The 19,101-nt window shown below is 37.2% G+C and overlaps 2 protein-coding genes across 8 annotated transcripts in view; one reads left to right on the plus strand and one right to left on the minus strand.

Annotated features, from left to right (window-relative positions):
• The window catches only part of RPAP2 (RNA polymerase II associated protein 2), an 83,741-nt gene extending 68,718 nt beyond the window's left edge, over window positions 1-15,023 (minus strand). For 2 of the 3 annotated variants that reach the window (XM_046000615.1, XM_046000632.1), the window contains exons 1-6: window positions 14,919-15,023; window positions 14,191-14,236; window positions 9,513-9,627; window positions 4,144-4,242; window positions 3,862-3,927; window positions 1,055-1,143 (exon numbers count right to left, since the gene is read on the minus strand). In XM_046000615.1, the coding sequence (XP_045856571.1) occupies window positions 1,055-1,143; window positions 3,862-3,927; window positions 4,144-4,242; window positions 9,513-9,627; window positions 14,191-14,236; window positions 14,919-14,991 (488 nt within the window). In that variant the 5' untranslated portion in view covers window positions 14,992-15,023. The remainder of the gene's footprint in view (window positions 1-1,054; window positions 1,144-3,861; window positions 3,928-4,143; window positions 4,243-9,512; window positions 9,628-14,190; window positions 14,237-14,918) is intronic. The other variant, XM_046000626.1, reaches the window with a different exon arrangement.
• GLMN (glomulin, FKBP associated protein) overlaps window positions 15,022-19,101 on the plus strand; it is a 35,008-nt gene continuing 30,928 nt past the window's right edge. For 2 of the 5 annotated variants that reach the window (XR_006817786.1, XM_046000643.1), the window contains exons 1-3: window positions 15,073-15,154; window positions 15,986-16,051; window positions 16,459-16,584. Coding sequence is in view for 4 of the 5 variants with exons in the window: in XM_046000643.1 (XP_045856599.1) it covers window positions 16,013-16,051; window positions 16,459-16,584 (165 nt within the window). In the remaining variant the exon portion in view is untranslated. Of the gene's footprint in view, window positions 15,155-15,985; window positions 16,052-16,458; window positions 16,585-19,101 lie in introns of all 5 variants that reach the window. The other 3 variants (XM_046000653.1, XM_046000669.1, XM_046000661.1) reach the window with 3 other exon arrangements.

Raw genomic sequence — 19,101 nt, forward strand, 5'->3', positions numbered from 1 at the left:
CATGCTGAGTGCAGAGCCCAACACAGCTCGGCTCAGTGCTCAATCTCACAACGCTAAGATAAGAACTAAGCCGAAATCAAGAGTCAGATGCTTAACCAACTAAGCCACCCAGGCATCCCTTGACCTATTCTAAACCACACAGCAGGATCAGCAGGCAAAGGTGTCAGCCAACAAAGAGACTGTCCCTTGGTACAAATGATTCTAGTTCAAACTACAGTGGTTTCATATTACCTTGTGCATCAGATAAGACTTTAATAAGCTTTTTTTAAGGCAAAGATCTTTAATTAACTTGGGTCTCATTACATTTATGTCATTAAGTTTATATAGCATTGATATTCTTTTACCACATGCCTTGTGTTGCAATATTCTCTACGAAACATGAATTATTTGGAACATTATTTCATTTAAACCTTATAAAATTGGACAATACGGTTCAATTATGCAACAATTTTTGTTACCTTTTCTGTATTATGGCATTTGCCCTTCAATAATAAATTTTCTTTCAAATTCAGCAACTAAAATATTGTAAATGTTTAAACATTTCCCAAGAGGCAAAACTCTAGGAATGTTCATATACGTTTTTGCTTAAAATTATATTGGATTTCTTTAAATTTATAAAATATTGTACTAATTTTTAATAAAGACTGAATAAATTAGTTAACTTTAGTACACAGGTTTTTTATTTTGTTTTTTAGTACATACAGTTTTCTGACAACAAAGTCAGTTCAGTTGGATCCCGAGATCTTGTATCTACTAGAAAACTTTAACATTCTTACTCTAGGATTATTATATAGGATTAATAGAAATAACTGGCATAGCAGAAAGCAAAGTTCAGGTTTTGGGATTAAAGCTAAAACAGCTAAGAAACAATATTTATATTTATTAATTTTCTGATTTTAAGTGTAAAATCCTTAATAACTATGCTTAAAATATAACCATTTCCCCACAATTAAAAATGTGTGCAATGGTAACATTCTATAGAAAACTAGGACTACTCTCTATATATTTCAAAAAGTAATGTATCAACAAACATATATATAATGATTTAAATTACCTTTCCTCTTCTCGAACCCATACTGGAGTTTTTGGAATTTGTGCTTCAAAAAACTTAGATGCTTTATAACAAAAATCGCTGCAAAAACACTGAAAGGAACATTTTTAAATTAGCAAATTATTTTTTCTTATAGTACAACACAACTTATGTACAGAAATCATAAATACATAGTTCAAAGAAAATAATGAAAATCCATGAATCCACCAGCCAAGGTAAGAAATAATGTATAGTATATTTGAAGCTCTGCATATGTCTATCCCAGATAGTGTCACTTTCCATATTCCCTAGAAGTAACCACTATCATGAATTCTGTGTTCCTCATTCCCTTGCTTCCCTTTAGTTTTGCTATCTGTATACACATACCTACAAAAGATACCATTCAGTTTTGCCTAATTCTAAACTTTGTCTAAATGTAACTATACTGCTATATTTTCTGGGTTTTTTGTTCCACGTTATATTTTTCAGATTCATGTAGATGTAGCTTATATATTTGTATTCGGTATTACAATCCATTGTATAAGTATATCACCTTTATTGTTTAAAAATGTTGAATTGTTTCTAGCTTTTCAGTTATCACTATGTTCTGCTTATAAACTTTTTTTCAAGAATTTTTAAAATTAAAAAAACTGTGGTAAAATACACAAAATTTACCATCGTAACCATTTTTAAGTGTTATAGTTCAGTGGCACTAAATACCTTCTCACTGTAGTACAACCATCACTAACATCCATCTCTAGAACGCCTTTCATCTTGCAAAATGAAACTCTGTACCATTAAACAACATATCCCCATTTCTGCTTCTTCAAACTATCGCCATTCTACTTCTGAAACTATAAATTCGACACTCTAGTTATCTCATATAAGTCGAATCATTTAATATTCGTCCTTTTGTGCAGGCTTATTTCACTTAGCATAATGTCTCAAAGTACATTCATGTTGTAGCATGTGTCAGAAGTTCCTTCCTTTAAAAGGATGAATAATATTCCATTCTAATTATGTGGCATATTTCGTTTTTCCAACTAGGAACATTGATATACATACACAGTTGTACAAACAGGCAAGGAATTCCTTAAAATATATACCAAAGAATAGAAAGGCTTGGCGATAAAAAATGTGGGAACTTCACGTTACTAGATAATACCAATTTCTCAAAAAGGATGCAATTTTATTTAACCAGTCGTATAAAGAGTGTCTGATATTGTCAGATTTTTATAATATATTTTGCTAATTTGGGGGCTGTGAGAATGTAAATCCATGTGTTTTTAATTTATTTGCCGGATTACTGATAAGGCTGAACATCTTTTCAGATATTCATTATCAAGTTCCTTCTATAAAATTTTCTAGGGGTACATGGGTGGCTCAGTCAATTAAGCATCTGACTCTCGATCTCAGGGTTGTGAGATGGAGCCCTGTGTCACGACTTCATGCTCAGCATGAGATTCTTTCTCCCTCTTCTATTGCCTGGCCCCCCACCCCTGACTTGTTCACTCTCTTTCAAAAAAAAAAAAAAAAAAAAATTCTACAAAGTTTTCTGTCTTTCCCTGGTTATGAATCAGTGGTCAGTTATATGTGGGAATTACACCTCTTTCTGATTTATAGCTTATTTTTTCACCCTTTGCTGGAAACTTCTGATAAGCAAATGTTTTTCATTTTTTTTTAAAGATTTTATTTATTTGACAAAGAGAGATACAGTGAGAGAGAGATCACAAGCAGGGCGAGTGGGAGAGGGAGAACAGGCTTCCCGTTGAGCAGGGAGCCTGATACGGGCCTCAATCCTAGGACCCTGGGATCATGACCTGAGCCAATGGCAGATGATTGAGACACCCAGGCACTCCACCAGTGTTTTTAATTTTAATGTAGAAAAACTTACCAATTTTTCCTCTATGGTCTGTAATTGTCTATTTTATTTAAGAAATTCTCCAAGTTTATAAAGATACCTTCCCATATTCTCTTTGAAAAGCGTATCTTTTAAATTTAAATCTTACTGAAACAGGGATTAATTTTCAGTTTTTCCATTTGGATAACTATTTGTGCCAGTACTATTTACTGAAAAATCTGTACTTTCTCCACTGATCTACAGTATTTCTGTTGTCACACAGTGTCCACCAATGCGGTGAGTATGCATCTGGCTCTCTATTCTGTTCCATGAGTTACTTGCCTGAATTTGTGCTGTTATGCACTTCTAGTTTTTATTTTATTTAAGTTTTATTTTATTTTTAGAGAATGACAGCAAGAGAATATGAACAGGAAGGGAGGGTGCAGAGAGGGAGAGAAGAAAGGGAGAGAATCCCAAGCCAACTCCACGCTTAGTGTGGGAGCCAGATGCAGGACTTAATCCCACTACCTTAGGATCATGATTGGAGCTGAAATCAAGAGTCGGATGCTTAACTGACTGAGCCACCCAGGTCCCTTTTTAATTTTTAAATGTTCAAGTATTAATTAAAGTACAAGCAATTTTTACTAACACCTTGAATGAAATATTTTCAAATAAACTTTTAACGTGGCTACTTTCTAAAAGGCAAACTTTTCAAACAATTCTTTTTAGAATTCCATTTAGTATATTAAAAAAAAAAAATTTGGAAGGGGAGGCGAACCATAAGAGACTATGGCCTCTGAAAAACAACCTGAGGGTTTTGAAGGGTCAGGGGTGGGAGGTTGGGGGAACAGGTGGTGGGTAATGGGGAGGACACGTTTTGCATGAAGCACTGGGTGTTGTGCAAAAAGAATGAATACTGTTACGCTGAAAAAATAAATAAAATGGGAAAAAAAATAAATAACTGCCACATTGAGAATAGACTTAAACTTACCTTTCTTTCAGTAATATCATAGACTTTATTGGTTTTGGTAGAAATTTTATATTTCTGTTTTGGTACCTAAGGAAAAAAAAAGAAAGTATAGCTCAAGAAGAATTCAAGTAATAAACACAAACTTAATGTTACTAGATTACTAGATTAAATCATCTACATATCATATCTTTGGCTAACTCATGTCATTAGTTCATGGCCTCAGTTTCATTTCTTGTCTTATCTACAAAGTATTTGTTAAATATAAAAAATTTAAGCTTCTATTTAAAAAAATTCATTACTTACAATTCCTAGTTTCTTCTGACATAAGGGATAACCGCAGAGTTTAATAATAGAACGTTCATCCACGACATCGCTGTAGTGAGCTGGTGTGATGAACTTCCCCTATAATGAAATGAGAGGGGCAATGCCCCACTAGATTATTGAATAAGTTCATTTATCAGCTCTCTAAGCCTCACTGATTTCATCTGAAAACACAGGGACAATAGACCTATCTCACAAGTATGATGTTAGAATCAGAGAAGAAAAGAAATACACTTAGAAAAGCATTTAACACATAGTAAGCACTCAAAAATGTTAGTTATTAAAAAAACAACAACAACAACCTGAAAAGACTTCTGCCAAGAGACTATACATCTTTGTAGATATACAGCTCATGAAATAATTCTGAAGCAGGAGAAAGAAGTGGTGTGCTATAGTGATTGCTATTCCAAAGCAAACCACTGAAAAGTTTACTTTATTTAAAAAATGTATTATTCAAAAAATAAACCATGTGGAATAAAAAAAAATTTACGTATTGCTGGGGGGAGGTGGGATTGGGAGAGGGGGAGCGGGCTATGGACATTGGGGAGGGGAGGCGAACCATAAGAGACTATGGACTCTGAAAAACAACCTGAGGGTTTTGAAGGGTCAGGGGTGGGAGGTTGGGGGAACAGGTGGTGGGTGATGGGGAGGGCACGTTTTGCATGGAGCACTGGGTGTTGTGCAAAAAGAATGAATACTGTTACGCTGAAAAAATTAATAAAAAGGGAAAAAAAAAAAAAAAAACAAAGTATATCAAAGGTGTCATTGTGACTCCTGACAAGTTTTTGTACAAAATTTTCCAGCTTCTGGAAAACTGTACAGGAAACTGATGAGGTGGTTATAAGCAGACACCAAATATTTCCCCTTGATATATATTCATGTTCAAATCTCAACTCATAATTATTTCATACCTGTGAGATCATTTTTGAACAAGTTTTTCTGTTTTCCCAGAGACTAAAATACTTTTTACTAAGAATAATACAAGATATTTGTTTCAAATGAAGCATTTCTGGTTTGTCCTTGTCTTTAGGTGTCATCATGCATGCAGATTCTGATGTAGTTACCTATATCAATTTAAATATTATCCTATCCGTGGGGGAATGGGTCAGCCTGGTGATGGGTTTTAAGGAGGGCACAGATTGCATGGAGCACTGGGTGTTAATATGCAAACAATAAATCATGGAATACTACATCAAAAACTAATGATGAACTGTATGGTGACTAACATAACATCATACAAAAAAATCCTATTTATATTCCTCTTGTTTAGGAAAATCTCTGAGCTACACTGATAATTATTTTTGCAATGGAAGCGCTGAGTTTTAATTTTCCTTTTCTTTTTTCTCTTAAAGATTATGAGGATATAACAAATTTTCATTCAAAATTTTATTGCAATAGAGCTATTAAAAGAAAAAACTTTTAATGCAGATTATAATTCTCATTATGTGTTAAATAAAAAATGATCTATATTCCAGGTTTTTAAAATATCAACACTAATAGAACTACATTAACAAAAATAATAACTTTCTGAAATTGAGGAAGACACAAAGAAATGGAAAAACATTCCATGCTCATGGATTGGAAGAATAAATATTGTGAAAATGTCTATGCTACCTAAAGCAATCTACATATTTAATGCAATCCCTATCAAAATACCATCCATTTTCCTAGAGGAGAACATAGGTAGTAACCTCTTCAATATCAGCCACAGCAACTTCTTTCAAGATATGTCTCCAAAGGCCAAGGAAACAAAAGCAAAAATGAACTTTTGGGACTTCATCAAGATCAAAAGTTTCTGCACAGCAAAGGAAACAGTCAACAAAACAAAAAGGCAACCCACAGAATGGGAGAAGATATTTGCAAATGACAGTACAGACAAAAGGTTGATATCCAGGATCTATCAAGAACTCCTCAAACTCAACACACACAAAACAGATAATCATATCGAAAAATGGGCCGAAGATATGAACAGACACTTCTCCAACGAAGACATACAAATGGCTATCAGACACATGAAAAAATGTTCATCATCACTAGCCATCAGGGAGATTCAAATTAAAACAACATTGAGATACCACCTGACACCAGTTCGAATGGCCAAAATTAGCAAGACAGGAAACGTGTGTTGGAGAGGATGTGGAGAAAGGGGAACCATCTTACACTGTTGGTGGGAATGCAAGTTAGTGCAGCCACTTTGGAGAACAGTGTGGAGACTCCTGAAGAAATTAAGAATAGAGCTTCCCTATGACCCTGCAATTGCACTGCTGGGTATTTACCCCAAAGATACAGATGTAGTGAAAAGAAGGGTCATCTGTACCCCAATGTTTATTGCAGCAATGGCCATGGTCGCCAAACTGTGGAAAGAACCAAGATGCCCTTCAACGGATGAATGGATAAGGAAGATGTGGTCCATATACACGATGGAGTATTATGCCTCCATCAGAAAGGATGAATACCCAACTTTTGTAGCAACATGGACGGGACTGGAAGAAATTATGCTGAGCGAAATAAGTCAAGCAGAGAGAGTCAAGTATCATATGGTCTCACTTATTTGTGGAGCATAACAAAGAACATGGAGGACATGGGGAGATGGAGAGGAGAGGGAGTTGAGGGAAACTGGAAGGGGAGATGAACCATGAGAGACTATGGACTCTGAAAAACAACCAGAGGGTTTTGAAGGGGCCGCGGGGGGGTGGGGGTGGGAGGTTGAGGAACCAGGTGGTGGGTAATAGGGAGGGCACGTACTGCATGGAGCACTGGGTGTGATGCCAAAACAATGAACACTGTTATGCTGTAAATAAACAAATAAACGAATAAAAAAAAAAAAACCACATTGAGATGCCACCTTACACCAGTTAGAATTGCCAAAATTAACAAGACAGGAAACAACGTGTGTTGGAGTTGATGTGGAGAAAGGGGAACCCTCTTAACACTGTTGGTGGGAATTCAAGCTGGTGCAGCCACTTTGGAAAACAGTGTGGAGAGTCCTTAAGAAATTAAAAACAGAGCTTCCCTACGACCCTGCAATTGTACTACTGGGTATTTACCCCAAAGATACAGATGTAGGGAGACAAACCATAAATGACTCTTAATCTCACAAAACAAACTGGGGGTTGCTTGGGGGAGGTGGGATTGGGAGAGGGGGAGCGGGCTATGGACATTGGGGAGGGGAGGCGAACCATAAGAGACTATGGACTCTGAAAAACAACCTGAGGGTTTTGAAGGGTCAGGGGTGGGAGGTTGGGGGAACAGGTGGTGGGTGATGGGGAGGGCACGTTTTGCATGGAGCACTGGGTGTTGTGCAAAAAGAATGAATACTGTTACGCTGAAAAAAAAAAATAAATAAATAAAAAGGGAAAAAAAAAAAAAAGATACAGATGTAGTGAAAAGGGGAAAAAAAAAAAATCATCCATTTTTTCCAAAGAAATGGAACAAATAATCCTAAAATTTATATGGAGCCAGAAAAGACCTCAAATAGCCAAAGGAATATTGAAAAAGAAAGCCAAAGTTGGTGGCATCACAATTCCGGACTTCAAGCTCTATTACAAATCTGTCATCATCAAGATAGTATGGTACTGGCACAAAAACAGACACATAGATCAATGGAACAGAATAGAGAGCCCAGAAATAGAACCTCAACTCTATGGCCAACTAATTGGACAGCCACATGCAGAAAAATGAAATTGGACCATTTCCTCACACCACATACAAAAATAGACTCAAAATGGATGAAGGACCTCAATGTGAGAAAGGAATCTATCAAAACCCTTGAGGATCAACACAGGCAGCAACCTCTTTGACGTCAGCCGCAGCAACTTCTTCCTAGGAACATCGCCAAAGGCAAGGGAAGCAAGGGCAAAAATGATCTATTGGGACTTCATCAAGATCAAAAACTTTTGCACATTCTGACTGGTGTGAGGTGATATCTCATTGTGGTTTAAAAAAAAAAAAAACAACTTTTGCACAGCAAAGGAAACAGTTAACAAAACCAAAAGACAACTGACAGAATGGGAGAAGATATTTGCAAATGGCATATCAGATAAAGGGCTAGTATCCAAAATCTATAAAGAGCTTAGCAAACTCAACACCCAAAGAACAAATAATCCAATCAAGAAATGGGCAGAGGACACAGATGGCCAACAGACACATGAAAAAGTGCTCCACATCACTCCGCATCAGGGAAATACAAATCAAAACCACAATAGATACCACCTCACACCAGTCAGAAAGGCTAAAATTAACAAGTCAGGAAATGACATATGCTGGCAAGGATGCGGAGAAAGGGGAACCCCTCCTACACTGTTGGTGGGAATGCAAGCTGGTGCAACCACTCCGGAGAACAGCATGGGGGTTCCTCAAAAAGTTGAAAATAGAGCTACCTTATGACCCAGCAATTGCACTACTGGGTATTTACCCTAAAGGTACAAACGTAGTGATCCGAAGGGGCACATGCACCCGAATGTTTATAGCAGCAATATCCACAATAGCCAAACTATGGAAAGAACCTAGATGTCCATCAACAGATGAATGGACAAAGAAGATGTGGGGTATATATATATATATATATATATATATATATATATATATATATAATGGAATACTATGCAGCCATCAAAAGAAATGAAATCTTGCCATTTGCGACGACATGGATGGAACTAGAGGGTATTACACTTAGTGAAATAAGTCAATCAGAGAAAGACAACTATCATATGATCTTCCCGATATGAGGAGTAGAGATGCAACGTGGGGATTGAGGGGGTAGGAAAAGAATAAATGAAACAAGATGGGATCAGGAGGGAGACAAACCATAAGAGACTCTTACTGTCACAAATCAAACTGAGTGACCAGGGGAGGGGGGTAGGGAGAGGGTGGTAGGGTTATGGACATTGGGAAAGGTATGTGCTATGGTGAGTGCTGTGAAGTGTGTAAACCTGGCGATTCACAGACCTGTACCCCTGGGGCTAATATATTTATAAAAAAAATTAAGAAATTTTTAAAAAATAATAACTTTCCGTTACTAAAATAGGACAACACACAGAGTATGGAAAATAACATTAGGATAATTAGTGCAAAGTGATGAAAATCAAATGAGATTAGCTGACCTATTTAAAGAACTACTATTAAGGGGTAAAATATGTATGTTATTTTTCATTAGTGTATTTTAAAGTTATTATACAACAAGGAATGCATAATAGGTGATTATTTTAAAATGCATGAATTATACAGCATGCTACCTGCATCTAGTGACTGAGAACAGATTCAAAGATTTTTATAACATAAGGAAGTCTCAGACTGCATAGATTTAAAGATCTAATACTACAAATGTCATAATTTCCCAAATTAACACATACGCATTCCCTTAGGAATTCTTCTGTAATATCCTCTTCTAAAAGCTGCTCAACGATATGTAGAGCTTTTCTCTCAAATTCAATTTTCTTTCTCACAGCTGCTTCTAGTTCTGCTCTCCTAAAATTAAAAAACAAAAAATTATTTAAAATTTAAACGTTTGGGGCACCTGGGTGGCTCAGATGGTTAAGCATCTGTGTTTGGCTCAGGTCAGGATCTCCAGATCCTGGGATTGAGCATCCGGCTCCCACCTCAGGGGGGAATCTGCTTCTCCCTCTGCCTCTCCCCTTGCTTATGCGCGCTCACGCTCTCTCTCTCTCTCTCTCAAATGAATGAATAAAATATTTAAAAAAAAATTTAAAGTTATTTTACTTATATCAATTTTCTATTCTACTTATTCTACTTATATTTATTTTCTACTTATATTACATTTATTATATTATATATTATATTTTTATTATAATTATATATAATTATATATAAATTATAATTTGTATATATGTATATATATAAATATATATAAACATATAAACATATAAATATATAAATAAAATATATATTACAATTATATATAATTATATATAATTATATATAAATATATGTATTATAATTTATATATAATTATAATATATTATTATAAGTATATATACTTATAATATTCTACTTATATCAATTTTATCTACTTATATCAATTTTCTTAGAACATATCACAAACATAACGTACTATTTTGCTATTTAAATATTGTTACTTTTGATCCAATACTTTTCAAAGTATTAACACATAGAAGTCTGCCACAATAATAGGATTATTGGATTTCCAAGACTTAGAGCACAAGGAAGAAAATAAGGTGAAATTTTTTTTCCAGTTAGTGTTTATACTCCTCAGTCACTCCTGTGTGTACCTAAAGACGGGCTTTTCCTTTGAAATCCTTAGAAATCAGAAAGATTAGAGAGGAAAGAGACGACTTCAGCTGTTCTTACAAGTAAAAATGTATTTGTGTCAAGTCTCAAAAGTTAATGATAGCCCAGTTGACTAGATAGAGTCCTATTTGCAAAGAAGTGTTTACTTACTTTTGTTATTAAGTCTTATTAAAAAATGATATTGACATGACAACGTAGTTTAGGAAAACAATCTTCCAATAAGGGCTGGTCCTTGCCCTGGTACCAATGGGATTGTCAGCCTTTGCTGGCCCCTACACGTCATGGAACATAAAAGCAGAGGCTACTTGATCAGACAATGGATCTAGGAGAATGGTTCTCAATCCTAGCTACACATTAGGATCATCTAAGGAGATTTCTTTTAAAGATATTATGCTTAGGTCCTAGTATAGGCTAACTCAAGCAAAATATCTGAGGATGCGGCCTAGTTACTGGTGTTTTCTTAAAAGTGCTCCAGATAATCCTAATGTGCAAAAGGGTTGAGAATCCTTGCCATAGGACCAAACATACTTAACCATCTTGGTAACTTATTTATCCTATCCTGCAATGGTTTCTACTTTCCTACTAGAACTACCTCAGCCAGTCTCTTGGGCTTTGACTTGGCTCTCATATCTGGATCTATATTCATTTTTTTCTCCCTACTTTCATTGACTCTCAAGACTTTAATTTCTTGCCTAGAAAAATAATATTGTACAAAACAATATAGTATATATTAATAATATTCTACAAAAATGAAGGATGACACAGGATTGCCAACTCTTTCTTTTGCCAAATAGGGACATTAAAACAAGAAGAAATTTGCAACTAACAACTGTTCTCCTACGATTTCATAAAGGCCATTCTTACATCGAAGAAGTATAAAAGACATGAATACAGATGAAAAAGCAGTTCTTTATATTAAATGTATTTGGCTTTATGAAAAACATTATTTTATTTTTCTCATATTGCTGCCCACCAATAAAAGCTATGCCAGGTACTAGGATCAGTCTACAGCTTGCACTAAGGAATTGCTGACTCAAAGTATTAACTACGTCAACCTTAAGTAAGAGTCACATTCCCTCTTAACTGATGCCTAGAGCTGCTTCCCATGAACAGCCCTATCTCGCTGTTGCCCTCTGTCCTAAATGATGACAGGTAGTATGGTGTACAGCAGTGGTTTTCAAATTTTTTGGTCTCAGTATTCCTTCACACTCTTAAAATTATAACTTTTGCTTATATGGCTTATCTGTATTAATATTTGTAATACTTGGATTAAAAATGAGAAAAATTTAGGGGCACCTGGGTGGCTCAGTGGGTTAAAGCCTCTGGCTTCAGCTCAGGTCATTATCCCAGGGTCCTGGATCAAGCCCTGCATCAGGCTCTCTGCTCAGCAGGGAGCCTGCTTCCCGCTCTCTCTCTGCCTGCCTCTCTGCCTACTTGTGATCTCTGTCAAATAAATAAATAAAATCTTTAAAAAAATAAGAAAAATTTAAAGCACTTATTAATGCACTGTAATAATAGTAACAATAAACACATTACACGTTAATAATAATTTTAAATAAAAAATTTAGTGAAAACAGTAGAATTATTTTATATTTTGGCAAAGTTCCTTAATTTCTGGCTTAATAGTATTTGGTTGGATTGAATGTAGAAGTATTTTTCAGTTGGCATAGATTTATAAAGGATCACTCCCTTCAACAACTATTTGGTTACCTACCCCATGGATTTTTATTGTTTCATCATGCTGGATAATCTGTTCACAATACATCTCAGTGTATTTATACTTCCCACACTGTACTGCTCAGAATAAAATAAGAACTCCTTGGGTTTGTGGTCAGATCACTACTGAGGAACATTGCAAATTACCATCATTATCAATATTAACTTTACTCTTGCAGTGTACCATAAAACCAAGTCAGTATAATCATGATGCTCCACAGGGAAATATTCTCTAAAACAGATCGCAAGGGGCGCTTGGATGGTACAGTCGGTTAAGTGTCTGACTCTTGGTTTCCACTCAGTTCGTGATGTCAGGATCATGGGACTGAGGCCCTCCTCAGGTGGAATCAGCTTGGGATTCTCTCTCCCTCTCTCTCTGCACCTTCCACTCATGTGCATGCTTTCTCTCTGATAAATAAATCTTCAAAAAAAAAAAAAAAATCCACCAGATCTCAAATACATCAAATTTCTCCATTCCTAGATGATCACCATTCCTAACATATTAAATTTTTAAACTGGGCACCTGGGTGGCTCAGTGGGTTAAGCCTCTGCCTTCTGCTCGGGTCATGATCCCAGGGTTGTGGGATGGAGCTCCACATACAGTTCTCTGCTCAGCAGGGAGCCTGCCTCCGCCCCCCCACTTGCCACTCTGCCTACTTGTGATCTCTCTGTGTCAAGTAAATAAATAAAATCTTTAAAAAATTTTTTTAACTTAAATTCCATCATTCTCTTAAAGTTTTTCTATTTGCACTTAGAAAATCTAAATTTATCACCATGGCCCACCAGATACTACATGAATAGAATCCTGTCTAAGTTTTTCTTATGCTCCTTTCTTCCCTTGCTCAAAATGCCATACACTACCCCAGTATCCTTTCTTTCTTTGAACTTATTGAGATTTTTCTTCTCTCAGGGTCTTTATACACACTGCCATCTCTGGCTGGAGGTCTCTCCTCAGGACTCTCTGGTTAATGCCTACTTACCTTCAGGTCTCAGCTTATTACTTCCTTGGAGAAGTCTTTCCCTGATAATCTCCAGCTAATGTGAACTCCTCTTAGTTCCACCTGATAACATCATAGTCTTTTCCTTCACAGTATTTACAATAGTATGTACCTATGTATTCAGTTGTGATAATTTAATTGGTATCTCTCTGTTCCACTAGAAAGGAACTACTATTAAGGGGTAAAATAAGTATGTTATTTTTCATTAGTGTATTTTAAAGTTATTATACAACAAGGAATTTATTCTGCACAAAACCATATCCTCAGGGCCTAACACAGGTATGGCATATCTCACATTTGGTAAATAATTTTTGAAAGAATGAGCAAATGAAAGCCAATATCTGCCTGTTCTGAAATCACAGAGGTGCCTGGGGGTCTCAGGTAGTTAAACATTGACTCTTAATTACAGCTGAGGTCATGATCTCAGGGTGTGAGATCAAGACCTGAATCGGCTCTGTGCTCAGTGGGAAGTCTGCTTGACATTCTCTTTCTCTCCTTCTGTCCCTTCCCAACCCCCAACACTTGCACTCACTCTCTCTCTAAAATAAATACATCTTTTTTTTTTTTAAAGGATAAACCATAGACATATGTATTTTAAACATTTTCAGAGACTACTCCTATTCTAGAAACTTTTTTGTTACAGGAGATAAATCTAGCCTTTTTAGGAAAGGCCAAGAAACAGAATAGGACTTTTTGCCTAAAATATGGACACGATGTAAACAAACAACAGTAAGAGCTCCTTGGGATTTCTGGCACATAAGATAATGAAAGGCAAGCATACCTAAGAAGTGGAAAAGGACTACCTGGTTAATTCAAGAATGTTTACTTTCTACAGATACTCATTCCTTCACCAGCAATCTAATAGTGTCTTGATTTAGTTTTCTTAAAACCTGGATTGGAGAGATATAATGAGTCTGTATGAGAATTTATAATGCTTCTCAGATCTTCCCCTTCTCTCCCGTAATAATTATTTCTAAGGTATTACCCATTGTTTTTAAACATGAGACAAGCAGATATGTTAATGCAGTTTTCCAAGTAGTTCTCATACCTTTTAGAAGCATCTTCTTGTTTTAAGGCATTTGTCTGTTTAGCACCTGCAATAATAATAAAATAGTAGGTCAAGTCTACACAAACAAACTAGTTTATAGGGCAGATTCCTACTCAAACTGCAGACCTTTTCTTCTTTTCCCCACACATTACTTTCCAATCCTACGTGTAAAACAAATGAAATGGGCAGGAAATTCAGTTTGCTTGTGTTGTTTCCGAATTTCTCTTGGTTAAAATGTATCTCTTTGGGGGTTGTATTTTCTCATGTACCACAGCTGCACAGTTACGTCCTCCTGAAAATCTGAGATATGGATACTTTTAGGGGCAACCTGTCTCTGTCCCCCGAATGTTCGCTTACAGGGAAAGACGGAGGCTGGGGGTGACACCTCAGAGGAACAGGGGACCAAAGCAGCAGTACATCTCCAAGGTGAGCTGTCCTGGTCACTTGCCCACTCTGGCAAGCCAGCTCTAGACTCCTGCACCTCTACTCCCTTTCCCTCAGAGACAGCCCATTCCGGGGAAAATCTTGGAACACTACTGTAAAGAGGTGGGGCTTTGGCCAGAGGTCTTTTCCAGAAGACCCAGGACGGTGATGGGACGCTCTCGGCCTTCTCCGCCCTAGGGACCTCCGCTACTGGAGCGGTCTTTCCGGTGGGCCCCGCCTTAGTGTGGAACCCTGTAGGGCTCAGTTCTCAGGGTGTAAACGTGGGAAGAGGCCCATTTTCCTACCTGCGGCGTTTCGGGAGGCGCGGGGGAGCCGGGCCTTGAGGTGGGAAGAACTGTACCCGGCGGAGTCAGCCATGGGAAGCGTCGTCAGAAGGTCAGGTCGGCGCCGGCTTCTTCCTTTGAGGCTCCGCCTCTCCTCGCGTAGCGCGGGGCGGGTCCGGCGGGGCGGGGCCCGGAGAGAGGCCTGCGCTGCCTGAGGAGGTGGAGGAAGGCGCAGAAAACATCGACAGGTCGGTCGGGTGAGTGGTCGCGCCTGGGAGTCCGGGAGGGCCGGGGTAGCGACCAGCTGTGAGCCGCGGAGGACCTGGCGGCACGGCCTGCAAAGCCCCGCGAGGTCATGGGGCCCGAATGCCTAGGCGAGCAGGAATCGGGAGAAATGGCTTCCCTTGGATACAGTCCGCACGCGCGCTGGAGTTTTAGCCGCCCTGGAGCGCGCGGCCGTGAGGACCCGGCTGACCCGTACCCCAGCTGCGGGCCTGGGGCTGGGTCTTCCCGCTGGGACAAACGATGGCCTGCGGGAAGGGAACGGTGCTCTCCTGAGGGCTGCTGGTTGCTTCGTCTCAGTGCCATACAGGGATTACACCAACTGGATTATTTGGGGGACTGCATCTCCTAGAGCAAAATGTCCGGGTCACACTTGGGGCGGTAGGCATCTGATCTGAACTTTCACCCACTCTGAATGTATTTTATTGGTTCCAATTTTTGTGAAGTGGGACACTGAAAAAAATTTTTTGATCCCTAATGACTAGAATTGACTTCAGGAACTATTTTCAGAAATTTTTTCAGAAAAGAAATACTTGGCCTTTTTAAAGCCATTTACTTAGTTCCATATTTGCGCTCCTGTGGGGCGTACCATAGAGGATTTTTTTTTCAAGTGTCTTTCAAAACTGTTCTCCTAGAAAACTTAAAAGATGCAAATTTTTTACTTCTTAGGCTAAGATGCTTTCTGTAAAAATATTTCAACATTAAACCTTCACATTTTTTCTTACTGTATTTAATAATAACTCATCAGAATGAAACATAACTTATTAATACTTTAGTATCACTGATAGTTAACTTTTATATTTCAGCATCAAAACTAGGAAAAATAACGAGGGATGGCTGTGGAAGAGCTTCAATCCATAATAATGAGATGTGTAAGTAATTTTTTTTTCTTTTCGTAAAGTTAAATACCAGATTATTATTAGTTATAATTAGGGTCACTCAAATTTCTTATCTTCTTTAATCCTTGCTTTGTTTGACCTGTGAATAAATAGCAGGAGGGCTGGAAGGCAGATTGGATTATTTCTCCAAGTGACCTACTTGTCTAACCTTTTAAATTTTTAATATTGATCCTTATTGTAGGATTTTTTTGGCAGACTGGATTTCAAGATCATTCATTAAAGTACTTTTTAGGCTTATCCTAATTTTTACACATATGCTTATGTGCAGCTTACCTAGAATTCAAACAGATTTCCTTTTATTTCCGGAGAGAGAATAAAATCAAGTAGTTGTTAAATTTTTATTCATCAAAACATGTTTGTCTTCATTCTGTTTCGGTCAGCAAATCCTAGAAGAACAAGACTTTAAAGAAGAAGATTTTGGCCTATTTCAATTAGCAGGCCAAAGATGCATAGATGAAGGGCATATAGAGCAGCTATTAGAAATTATTCAAAATGAAAAGAATAAGGTAAGTACAATGTTTATGAGTACTTTTTAGTCTTTACTAGGAGATAACAGCTACATGATACTATTATTTGTCCACTTATTCATTAAACTTTTAAGGATTAAATTTCTACAGTAAGAAAGTAGAAAACAAAAAATGAATTAGGGCTATCCACATACTTGAAGGTACTTATAGTCTGGTGGAAGAGATAAGTAAACAACTAGCAATAAGGCGGGCAGAATAAATAAATGATAGTTTAAGTGTAAGTAAAATGCTTTAAAAGAGCAGGGATTATGGCTGGATTAGGGATCAAAAAGTAGCATTTGGATTATTAATTTACATTTAGTACTATAAGTATCAGGAAACCTAGATACTCATTTTTGGTGATCAGCACATTCTCTTCCTTAAGCCAAATGTATATGGAAGACCAAATAAGTAAGATAATATTGGGGGGGGGGGTTGCCTGGGTGGCTTGATCAGTTAAGTGTCTGCCTTTTGCTCAGGTCATGATCCTGGGGTCCTGGGATTGAGTCCTGCTTGGGGCTCCTTGCTCAGCAGGGAATCTGCTTTTTCCTCTCTCTCTCGCAAGTAAATACATAAAATCTTAAATAAAAGGAAAAGATAATATTTGGGTACATAGAATCAGAATAGGAGGAGACCTAGATGGCCTTGCTGATACCATACAGCTATGATTATTTAATATTTTCTTTAATTCCTTGATGTCTCCCAATTGTGTTCTCAAGGATAACCTTTGAGAGTATCTTACTTATAGCTAATAATAATAAATTTAATAATGGCTAATATTTGTTAAGCATTTACCATGTGCTAGATGCTGTCCTAAATGCTTTACATCTGTTAACTCATTTAGCTTCCCAGAATCCCATAAGGTACTATTAAATTCATTCTGTAGATAAGGAAACAGCCACTGAAAGATAAGTGAGATGTCCAGAAGTAATTCAGTTTTTATGTAACATCTAGGGTTCAGACCTCTGCAGCCTGGTTTCAGAGCTCTTAACCACTCTCCAGTTAGCACTGTGTAGCACTTACAAGGAAGTTTTAGGGTGTTATAAGGGACTAATTGATTATGATGACTGGGTTTCTAGCCCCCAGGAAGATAATATATTATATCCTGAACAGAAAAAGGGTAACCTAAGAAGAGAAAATTTCTTGAAGGAGTGCAAGTAAATTTACTTTGGAAATATTTAGTTTAAGATGCAGCAGGCAGTTGAAAAATAACATTTGGAGGTCAGTCAAGAAATAGGAGATTAGGGCGCCTGGGTGGCTCAGTGGTTTAAGCCGCTGCCTTCGGCTCAGGTCATGATCTCAGGGTCCTGGGATCGAGTCCCACGTCGGGCTCTCTGCACTGAAGGGAGCTTGCTTCCCTCTCACTCTCTCTGCCTGCCTCTCTGCCTACTTGTGATCTCTCTCTGTCAAAATTAATAAATAAAAAGAAATCTTTAAAAAAAAAAAAAGAAATAGGAGATTAAAGTGCAGATTTGTGCATCATTATTAGAAATTAGGTGATTGAGGCACCTGGGTGGCGTAGTCACTTATGCATCTGACTCCTGACCATGATCTTTGGGTTGTGGGACTGAGCCCTGTGTCAGGGCTTTGTGCTCAGCTGGGAGTCTGCTGGAGATTCTCCCTCTCCCTCTGCTGTCCCCCCCGCCAATTCACTCACTCATTCTCTCTCCCTCTCTAAAAAAATAAATCCTTTAAAAAAATTAGGTGATTGTGTTAAGTAGAATTTAAATAAACACTTGAAACAAAAAAAAAAAAAAAGAAAGAAAATTAGGTGATTGTGATATTTTTAAGCATAGTGAGTTTGTCTTGGCTTGAGAATCACTTTTGTAATGTGTGGTCTGCTAAATTCAAAGATTCAAACACTAATAAGACAGTGTTTCAAACTGACTGTGACTTCATTTTCTTGCCAGTCAGAATCGATGAAGATTTACTATTACTCTGCTTTGTGTAAATTAAAAAAAAAAAAAAAAAAGGCTAGAACAGGGCTTCTCAACATTAGTACTCAAGATATTTTGTAGCAAAACTCCCCACTCCCCACCTCCCACAACTCCATAATGACAATCAAAATTGTCTCCAGATTGCCAAATGTCCCTGCTAGAGAGGGAACAAAATTGCCCGCATTGAAAACCACAGGTATAGTGGGAAACACAGGAGCTTTGGAGCTGGACAGATTTATATGCAGTTCTTGGTTCTGCCATATTTTAGTTGATATTGAGGTATGTCAGTAATCTCTAAACTTTTGGCATTCTCATCTGTCATTTGGAGATAATCTTACTCTGTAGATAATGTTAAGCTATACAAGGTGTAGTTTATGCATAGTATTGATTCCCCTTCCTTGAAATTATTCACTATTTACATAATGACTAGATACCTTGCCACTGAGATGATATTTGTAAAATATTTTATCAAAATTATTTGTTTTTCATTTTCAGATATGCAAAATCTTATTCAAATTGGGAATTTCCAATATAGTTAATTATTCTCAGAGAATCACTTATAGGGTAGAAGTACACCAAT

The sequence above is a fragment of the Meles meles genome, chromosome 1 (genome assembly GCF_922984935.1).
Source record: "Meles meles chromosome 1, mMelMel3.1 paternal haplotype, whole genome shotgun sequence".
Taxonomy (NCBI): domain Eukaryota; kingdom Metazoa; phylum Chordata; class Mammalia; order Carnivora; family Mustelidae; genus Meles; species Meles meles.